The following is a 10347-nucleotide window of genomic DNA, read 5'->3' on the forward strand; positions in this document are numbered from 1 at the left end:
ACGTGCACACTCACTCACACACACCTGTGTGCGCACACACACGAAAACGGGCATGCAAGCAGATACATAGTCCGAAATCAGCATGATAAGCCATATGGAGATAAACAGTATGAAGCTACTGAGAACATGTGTTTATTTCATGTTCTAGTGTAACAGAGTAGTGAATTTTGGAATGCATGTTTTGGGGGACTATATTTGTGTGTATATGCGTGTGAGTGAAGCTTTGTGTGTGTGTGTGTGTGTGTGTGTGTGTGGCTTTATTTGCAAGAATGCATGCATGAGTGTGTGATTCTTTCTGTTTACACGTGTGTAGTGAAATGTGTGTCTGTGTGTGCAAGCTGTATGTTTGTGTCTGTTTGCGTACTGGTGTGAATTCGTGTGCCAGCGTGTGTTCATGTGTGTACACTGTTTTCGTAGCGGTGCACATGCGCTGGATGTGACAGATGTAGAGCATCAGTCAGAGCTCAGGGTATGTCGCTTTCACCAGCAGCGATGACCTAATTTCGGGTTCTCTTGAACGAGAGCACCACCTAGGCACAAATGAAGCAACTGCAGGGCTCCTGGTAAAAATAGGCTTGCTCTGATGCAAGGCTTTCTGGATATTCTCTTGCTGAGGGGTCCTCAATCTCATCCTGAAAGGGCCGCTGTGGGTGCAGGCTTTTATTCCAGCCAAGCAGTAACACACCTGACTCTGCTACCACTGGAATCTTTACTAAGGACCTTGATGAGTAGAAATAGGTGTGTTACTGCTTGGCTGGAACAAAAGCCTGCACCCACACCAGCCCTTTCTGGATAAGATTGAGGACCCCTGCTCTTGGTGTTTGCCTGCACCTGAATGAGATTGCCGTTTCCCAGCATTTTTTTAATTAGCTGTGTGGAGGCACACATAACGTGAAATGCTTTGATTCATCACAGTGGATTATTACGGGTCAACAGAGATATGTTTTACACATCAGTTACGTTTCTTCATGCTTTAGGCAGAATTGTGAATTAGTTAGACGCTCACTCCCTCACGCCGCACGCCAAATATCCACTCTTCTTCTCCGTTTTTATTGCGATCGAAGTGCAGCGGTGTCTAAATGTCCCCCTGGAGCTTTTCTGCATGACATCTCCCCCCCAGGTCTGCGTACCGCTGCGCGAAAGCGCTCGCGTCGGGGCTGCTGTAAAGCAGCCCGACTGGCTGGTGAGAACGACGAGTCCCCCTCCCGGCCCCGGCCATCTGTCCCGCCCGAGAGCGACCGACGAGGCTCCGATCTGCCGGCTCCTAATGAAGCGTTGATTCCGATCTGCGTTTTTAACGAGCGTAATCACAGCCGCATCCCCGCATCAACCCCCCACTCCCCCCCCTCCCCACCCCCCTCCCACCCCCCGCCCCAGAAACAAGTCCCCGGCTGTCGCTACGCTACACTTCACTCCATTAAAACTTTATCAGTTTTTTTGTTTTTCCGAGCGAGCGGTCGTTTACGTGATTTCCCTCCGCTGCGTTTCCGAGCGGTTTTCAGGACTCGCCTGGCGGCGAATCGGAGCCTTGTTTCCCAGCTCTCCCCGGCCCGCCGCATCTGTGCGAGCGCGATTTCGCCGGAGAGCTCAAAGAAATGAACAGCCTCTGGGTCTCTGGGATATTTATTACGTGGCCTGGCAAACAAGCATCCGCACCCAAATTCCCCAAAATTCGGAGGAGGGTCCAAATTCCCACAACGCTGCTAGCTCTGTGTTTTGCCAGATGGGACATGAATTTTTCATTAAAAAGTGGATGCTCTCCGATTCATAACTGTCTTACCTGATTGTGTATGGCCCTTTCTTACTAAAGCTGTAGGCTTTAAATGCCAAAGCCCACAAAATGTTTCTTTTTTTGTTATGGAGCAGCCACTCCCCCCTCCCGTTCCTCAGCAGTCACCCTCTCTTCTGTGTCTCTCTTCTGCTGTGGGTAAAGGCCGCTGGCCTCATTTTTAGACATATTAGGCAGAGGTACTGGAATGTCAGTACCTGCGCATTTTAACTTAAACGTCTCACCTCCAAGCTAACCACCATTAGCCTTGGCTACCCTTGAGAAGATTTTGCATTCCCTTTCACGCCCTCGGTTTTCACCGTGGGCGATCTTCCTCGCCCCCTCTCAGGTTGGAGGGGACGGAGGACAAGTTCCGGAACAGGGAGAGCCGGCCGGAGGACCTGCAGATGATCGCGGAGCTGAAGGACATGGTGTCGGAGCGCGAGACGCTGGTCAAAAAGCTGGTGGTGAGTGGAGGAGGTGCCGCGCGGCGCCATTGCGGCTCCTTTGCGGCTCCATTGCGGCGCCATTGCGGCTCGCTCGAACCTCCGGAGCTCCTCAGAGCGGCGAGCGACCGACAGCCCGGAGGCTCGCTGCCACCCCCTCAAATCATCTGAGACAGAAATTCACAGTAGCCATGACAACATCAGCCGCGTTATTGAAAACGGAGAACGACACCTGAATGTGTTTTCAGAATGCATGTGTGGTATGCAAGGAAACATTCCTGTGTAAAGAGGAAAAAATGTCACAGGATACATTCAGGGATCTTAGTGTTCTTGGATTCAGAGTAACCCTCTGGAGAAAAATAGTCATGTACCAGATTTGACTGTTACTTTCAGATACAGAAACAGATTCATAGGTGGTAAAAAAAAAAAAAAAGTATTGCATAATGAATACAGCTCTAAATAATAAATGTATGCAAATGAAGGGTACGAACAGAAACTGACTAGAATCTCTCCTCTGTGGACAGGATGACAAAAAATTTTACCAGCTGGAGCTGGTGAATAGGGAGACTAATTTCAACAAAGTGTTCAATGCCAGTCCCAATGTCGGTGTAATTAACCCCCTCATTAAGGTAAGTGAACCAGTCCCACGCAGTTACTGCACCATTTCCGCATATGAAAGATCATTCACTACCATCAGTTATATAAAATCACCTAGAGCTCATTCAATTACATCCGAACTTCGTCAAATTAGGAATCAGACGTAGCCTTGTAATGGATGAAGACGCGGCTGAATTTACAGGGACAAGTGATCTCTGCTAACAAAGAGATTCACATAACATGAGTACAAACTGAAACAGCTTGGCAAAGCTGTCACAGTAGTGCTCTGCTTAATGTGCTTGACAAGCACTGAAATGTAGATTAGAAGCTAAGGGAAGATCATGTGGTTTCCCAGTGCATTGTGGGGGAAATAGTTTGTCCCGCTCCAATGTAAAAGCAGCAACCCTGTTCAAGTGGAATGGATCACATTGCACGACCAACATGTTATTGTTAACGTCCTTTAAGTTTTATAACTTCCGCTTTTTTTTTTTTTTTTTTGGTTCAGTGTTACCTCTGTGTGCGTGTCTGTGTGTGCGCGTGTGTGTGCGTCTATGTTATATACCTGTTCGGACATACAATTCTACTTTGCTTTCCAAGCCATTATCTGTTGATGTGCTATTTCAGTAGCCTCTTCATTTGATGCATTTCTTTTGACTCATTTATTCAACCAATTAACTGAGAGCTATTGTCTCATCAGTGGTGGAGTTGTGCACGCTTGAGCTCGAAAAGAATTTCTCCAGATCTTTCCTTTTTTAATTTTCCAATTTTCTAGTCTTAACGTAGTGCATCTTCCCAATCCGTTCTTTTTGTTTCCTTGTTCTTTTGTGTAGCAAAAGAGAAAGAATGACAAATCAGCAAACAGATTCAGCAGCTCTCCAAATCTCAGAGCTCTGGAGGCCTTGGGGACGGGGAGCGGACCGCCCCAGCCTAGCCGCCTAGAACCCATCCCAAACTCCCCCATTCACCACCATGAGCTCAACACTAGCAAACCTCTGCCCCCACCGACCCCTCCGACCGAACCCAAGAAATTCATGAGGTGAGCCGCACCTCGTCACCTGACCGTACCCACCCACCCAGCCACCCAGCCACATCCTGCCGGACAGAGACAAGCCGACTCACCCGACAGAGGCCCGCATCCATATAAGGGCGGTCTGCCGCAGGTGTGACCTCACTGTGCCTGCCCTCAGGGCTGCGTTTTGGGTTTCCAAAAAAAAAAAACGGACCTCTGTAGAAGCTGCTGCAGTATCCCTCTGCTCTTCTCATTTCTGAACGATCCGCGTGCCGTAGAGTAGAGCCTTAGCGTGCTAACGAGCTGCGCCGAAACAGCCGCGGCAGCTCGCGCGTCGCCTCGCCTCGCCGTGGCAACTCGCCAACAGACTTCCAGCGGAAAATGAGGAATTATGGTTTTAAATACACAAACTGCGCTGAAAGAGTAATTAACTTTGATAATTGATTCATTTGCCCGCTCCCAGCTGTGGATTCATCTTAGGACTTCCCCCTCGACTCCATATAGTGTTTGAAGGACAAGATTTATTATTTATTTTTTTAAATTATTAGTATTATTATTATTATTATTTTATTTTCAATCCTTTGCCCGTAGTTGGGTTTTAATTACATCCTGAGAGATCAGGCTGGAGAAAACTGGAACATCTGCCCCCTTTTTTTCCCCTGGCGTTTCTTTTGGCGTGAGGAAACAAAGGGATATTGGAGACAGCTTTTCTACGCTGAACGGACATGTATGAAACGCTAGCGTCCCAGGTCTCCATACATGTGCTTTTCTGAAAATGGCCTTGGAATGCAAACGGGAGCATGTCACCACGCGGCCGACCCTAACATGCTTACCGAGGTGTGCACGCTGTCGCCGTTTTCTCGTCTTTCTGTGTCCTTGTGTTTTCTCGTGGCCTTGTGTTGTTTTTTTTTGTTTCCGTGCTGCATTATGGAAGTTATACAACTCGCTGACTGTGTACCGCTTCTGGAACGTCTTCCATTTCCCTCCACTGTCCTCTCTGAACAGCTTGTTTACATGTGTTATGCTGCCCTGTAAATGCCAACTTTTTCTTTTTTTTTTTTGGTACATTCTGACCCATGATGTGTTATTCACTGAGACACTGTGTCCCCTTTGCATGTGATGTCCTGTCTGTTTTTATAGGGTGTGGAAGTCTGGTTGTTTTGGCTTCACGCTCAATTTTCTTTTTCCCTTTTGGCATCAATAAACTCCCGTCTTGTGCCTTGACCCTGCTTTGCTTGCATGGTGATGTTTGTTTTTTGTTACTCCCTTTTCACACATTGGCATTCGTGTGGCGTGCGTGTTATCAAACGCATGTGCATTTTGATTATTGCAATGTTTTCCGTTGGTCCACGAATGCGACGTGAATGTCCCCTGCTTTTAAAGCGGGGGGGTTGATTGATGCATGCCGTGAATGTAAACGACCTACGGTGGGCATGTGTGGAACCGAACCCCCCCCACTCCCCTCCCCCCCCCACCCTCCCCCTACATCCATCATCATAGGACCCCTCCTTTCCCAGCGTCCCTCACGCAAGGCTGTCTGTCTCAGCTCATGTAAAGGTGACCCTGATCCTGCACGGGACCAGACGTCCTAACCCAATCCCATCAGAGTCTGCACACACTTATACAGCACATCTCCTCATGGAGTCAGACAGCCAAATTATAGAATATAGGCACAATGTGTTCTTTTCTGTAATGAAAGAATAATTGATTTAATTTCCAGGTGTTCATTCCACAGACCCCGTAGGTCCAGGCCGTCTGAAGCATTGGCCTTCATGTCTGAGAAATGCTCAGACGGAGTCTGCTGTTTGCCGTCTCTGTAATTCAGTGAGAGATTTAAGGATATGTCACTCCTTAATTTCTAACACAATATGTTGTGGCCCGAAAACAAAACAATACAGTGCCTACTTATGTTCACTGCTTGCCTTTATGGTTGAGGTGGGCAGCAGGTAGCGCTAATCTGGCCAAGCTTAAGGCCACAATTCCAGCTTTACTGAAACTGATTGCTCAATTCATGAAGGTATAGATCTTTAGTGTCTGCTTTCCGTTCAGCCACCGATACAGTTAAAGCCATTAACTGGCTGATTCAGCCCAGGTACGGGCCTCAAATTGGTGATAAACACAGCAATACGAGTGTTCAATTGAGCGCTAAATTGAGTTTGCTTGGATGGAAGGCTTCGGGGATGGAACGCAGAGCAGAGAATATATTTTTAAGATATTGCCCAAAGAGATATTACTGTTTTCGAGCTCTGCACCATTTGTAGGCTGGCTGATTATTGCACGGGGTTCAGTCGGGTTGGCTGGGTGACTGGACTTTTTCAGCCGTGAGGCGTAAGTGCCGACGCCCTCCTGATGCCACACCAGTCTTATCTAATTTTTCTGGGCTGGGCATCTTTAGAATAAACACATAAGTTCATGAACATGTGATCAAACAAGGACTCCTACAAGGCCAGATCTCTGTATTGCCTTATGTACTGTGTCTTTTAACCAGAGCGTGGATTAGGAATGACTGATTCTTCGTTTTCCCCTTTTGGGCCATTTGAAATCCTGGGCATAAAGTTAGGGGTGTGTGATTTTAAGGAACTGCACCCCAGTGTTTAGTATTGCATTAACATTCTGATCTCTCGCACTGACTCACACACAAACACTATTTTTAAGATTTTATGGATGCTAGTGCGCATCCAGCACTAAAAGATATGACTGGATGAGATAAAAGTTTTGCTGAATTGACTCATTAATGCATCCTCTGGCCATGCCGATGGGAATGGTAATAGCTATGTAGGAGAGTAATAGAGGGCTAGGCAAATAATTCTTCAGCTGAGAGTGCTTTCAGTTTGTCTAATGGTGTGAAAATCCTTATCGTCTCCCGTGTCAAAAGAAGGATGCGTTTTTCTAAATTTCCCTTTATCTTCAAGAACTGTCTGATGTTGTATAGTCATTTCTGCCCCAGTAAATATAATCCTTATCTCGCTCCTCCTCCACTGACAGAGTAATCCACTTTTTTACCTGCTCAATGGAACTATTTTAATGGGCAGACCCATATGAAATGGAACTCAAGGAGCTTTGTCTTTTTCATTGTCTGTAGGCTTATATAACATTTAAACTCCGTTCAAGTCATCAGCAAACTTGTCACGCTTTGTCACTTAGCAATGCCTGATTTTATTAAGCCATTTTATCATTCAGTATTAAGGCCAAATCAGTTTCTGACTCCAGACGGTCCAAAAAGACTAGATCAGGGGTCTGCAGCCCTGTCACTGGATGTAGAACAGCGTGTACACATTTTACTCAGCAATTAATTGGCCAATTAAATTAGTTATATCACCTCACCTGCTTGCTTCAGTCTGAAACGGTGCTGATTTTAACATGGAAGCCAAAACCTGCAGATCTCCAGGACCAGGGCGTTGGACTCCCTGACAAGCCACTCCTCCTCTCCTTCTCTAATGTTCCAGGTTCTCTTTGATGGAAGGGTCCCTCACCTTAGAGACCTAGGGTGCTTCCCAGTGCTCAAAAAACATGTCCTCCTTTCCTCCACTACCACCTCATCTCCTCCGTGTCTCGGAAACTGATCTTTGCGTCCTCCCTCCCCCCAGTATCCCGGTGTTGGAGGAAACGAGCGAAGCGCACAGAAGTGTATTGGAGAAGCGGCTTCAGACTCGTCTCCTCCCCACCTTTCCAGCACATGCTTCCGGGTAGGAGGCGAGTGGTAGCGCGGTAGTGGAGGAAAGGAGGCGAGGAGTGAAAAGTGATGGGACACACCCCTATTGGACTGAATCTGAGAGACAACAGTCACTCCTTTAGCCTACAAGAGACGCAAATGAAGGTGTATTTCTTAAATCGAATATAAGGCGCACAAATGCTCTGATAGTGATGCGTATTTTGCTAGTCTGACATTTGATTTGAGGCAGATGATCACTTCAGACTGGGGTAATATGTGATATATTTGATAAGTGACTACTCTAATAGAATATACAAATTAGTTATCCCAGGATAAATCAAAATTAGCTTCATAGTTGATGCTGCAATGTTTTTTTTGTAATAGGCCTAATATAACGGTAGGTAACACCAGTGTCACATTGTGTAATCAAAATTAGTGGCTGGTAAAATTTATATGCATCACTGAAATGAAGAAAGATCTATTAATTTTACTCAGGACTCACTGGACTGAGTAAACCCCAGGAGAAACATTCTGTTCTGTTTGGAATTCTAATTATTAATCTCCTCTTAGGGATTAGAGAGCCAATATTTTTTTATGGAAAATTATGAAAAATATTAATCACAAACACTGGGTGACATTTAAGGTTTTCATTTTAATGCTTCCACACATTTGTTCAAACAAAATCCTTGGTGCAATTTCCCTAAAAACCCCTGGCTATGATAACGGTGAGCCATATTCACGCAGAATATACAGATTTGATCAAATCCCTTCCAGTTTGGCTGGTGAAGGTCGGAGCCATATTAGAATAGTGAAATAGTGTTGCGGGTTACACAACAAGGATTCAAAGGATCATCGTTATCACTTTTTAAATCAGGCCTGGCTTTGATGCTTGTGTCACCTGTCCGTTCGCTCCTGATGGAACTCACCACCTGTACTGGAATGTACACATGATTTAAGGGTGAGCAAAAGTTTCCCTCGAAATGGCAATAGCTATGCATTCGCTAAAATAACGAAAGTTGTGGAAAGATTGACTAATGCTCCTCATTCTCTTTCATCCATTTGAAATTTATTAAGTGACCAGTTCCTAGTGCAATACACAAGCTCTGAGGGGTCCACCCATTGTCCTGGAGATCCATGAGCTAGGGTTTTATTTATTCTGACATGATCCATATCTGAAACAGCAGGAATTCTAATTCCCATCAACTAAAATCATCCAAATAGATGAACGAGACCTTAGATGCAGCCAAAGTGACAAACCTGTGCATTTCCATCTGCAGTAATTGTTGGCAGTGTCGTAATCTGGACGCACATTGTACTAAGACCAGTCCTGTCATGCTCTCCATTCATTACATTAACTGTCTCACCCTCATCAAGCATGAAAATATTAGATTAGAATCCACAAGTTAGGTTTCTACTCATTATGGTTCAGAATATCAATATTACTAACGTATTGTAAGCTCCAGATTCCATATCATCTATGGAGATGCAAATGTATTAACAGTATAGTTGAAAAGGGATTTTATAGCACTTAATGGTTATTAAAAAAGAAGCTTAGACCTTTATACATTTGTTTGAAATTCACTGAGGAACATGGATGAACATTAGAGGTTGACTCGTGACCTGCAGTACTACTCACAAAACACGGATACCATTTTTATTACACCTTCCCTTCAGGGGTTTGAATTAAAGATACAAACAAATACACAGTGCCTGTAAAATGTCTGCCATGTTCCGTGTGCTGCTGCTGCTTCTGCGTTATGTCACACTGCGTAATGGCCACTGTTCTGGCGTCCCCCCCCCCTCCCCCTGTGCAGCCCTCCTGAAACAGAAGAGTCACCCGTAGCCTCCCCGGACCCACAGAGACAGGAGTGGTTCGCCCAGTACTTCACCTTCTGACTTTTTTCCAACTGAAGAGCATGTCGACCAAAAAAAAAAAAAGAAAAAAAAACTTAAAAGAAATTTAAAAGAGCATTGTATTTAATAATATACCATTACATTCTGTTTATTACTTCACTCTGAATGGGTTTCTTGTTTGTACAGTGACAATAAGTATGTTTGACATTTTCTTTTATGCAGTTTATAAAGAGTGGTGCGTATGCTGCTAATTATTATTTGTTAAATAAAGTATACAGTATTGTCTTTTCTCTGTACCTTATTTTAGAATGGCACCGTAATGAGAGTTTGCTACAGCTGCATAACCAATTTTGGTAGAAATAAATTGTTTGTATGGTTGTCTCAACACAGATCTAATGATGTCTCACCAATTTTAAAATAAATGGCATATTTTATATTTATATTATACTGGTGTATGCTACAAAAAATAAATGATAATTGTGACATTTACTTATGGAGTTTCCCTTATTAATGGAACGTTTATGTAGCAAATAATCAAGGGGATAAATGATTTGTATATTAAAATTATTTATCCCCTTGAGAATATGGGACATTTTGCAATTTCTAAAGAAATCTCATTTTCATACAGTATTATGGTCCCCTAAAACATGTCTCTTCTGAAAGATAAAAGTGAATGCCATTACTTCTCTATCTAGTCATTTTTTCTTCTGCCCAAACAAATAGCAACAGAGTCTGTCCGTTTGACCAAAAAATGATTGTCTTCATTTTTCATGTAAATGGTAAAGAAGAAGCCATTTAAAAGCACATATCAGATGGTTCCTTTAAAAAAAATCCATTTTGAATAGTCATTTTAAAAGGCAAAATAAACCACCTTCCATTTCGTACATCAGCATAGTGAATCCTACTCAATTATGCCGCATCAAAAGAAATATTCTTGTTCTGGTGACTCATTCGCCCACTCGGAAAATTACCCCAGTTTTGAAAAGGGAAAGGAAAATATAATCAATTCAGACAGTCCTGA

General features: G+C 44.2%; 1 protein-coding gene across 3 annotated transcripts in view; it reads left to right on the forward strand.

The window, feature by feature from the left end:
* The window catches only part of fam184ab (family with sequence similarity 184 member Ab), an 89803-nt gene extending 79988 nt beyond the window's left edge, over positions 1–9815 (forward strand). For 2 of the 3 annotated variants that reach the window (XM_064340303.1, XM_064340304.1), the window contains 4 exons: positions 2118–2235; positions 2739–2843; positions 3642–3847; positions 9287–9815. In XM_064340303.1, coding sequence (XP_064196373.1) covers positions 2118–2235; positions 2739–2843; positions 3642–3847; positions 9287–9368 — 511 coding nt within the window. In that variant the 3' untranslated portion in view covers positions 9369–9815. The remainder of the gene's footprint in view (positions 1–2117; positions 2236–2738; positions 2844–3641; positions 3848–9286) is intronic. The other variant, XM_064340305.1, reaches the window with a different exon arrangement.
* The last annotated feature ends 532 nt before the right edge of the window (positions 9816–10347 follow it).

This window comes from Anguilla rostrata, chromosome 6, assembly GCF_018555375.3.
Source record: "Anguilla rostrata isolate EN2019 chromosome 6, ASM1855537v3, whole genome shotgun sequence".
Taxonomy (NCBI): Eukaryota; Metazoa; Chordata; class Actinopteri; order Anguilliformes; family Anguillidae; genus Anguilla; species Anguilla rostrata.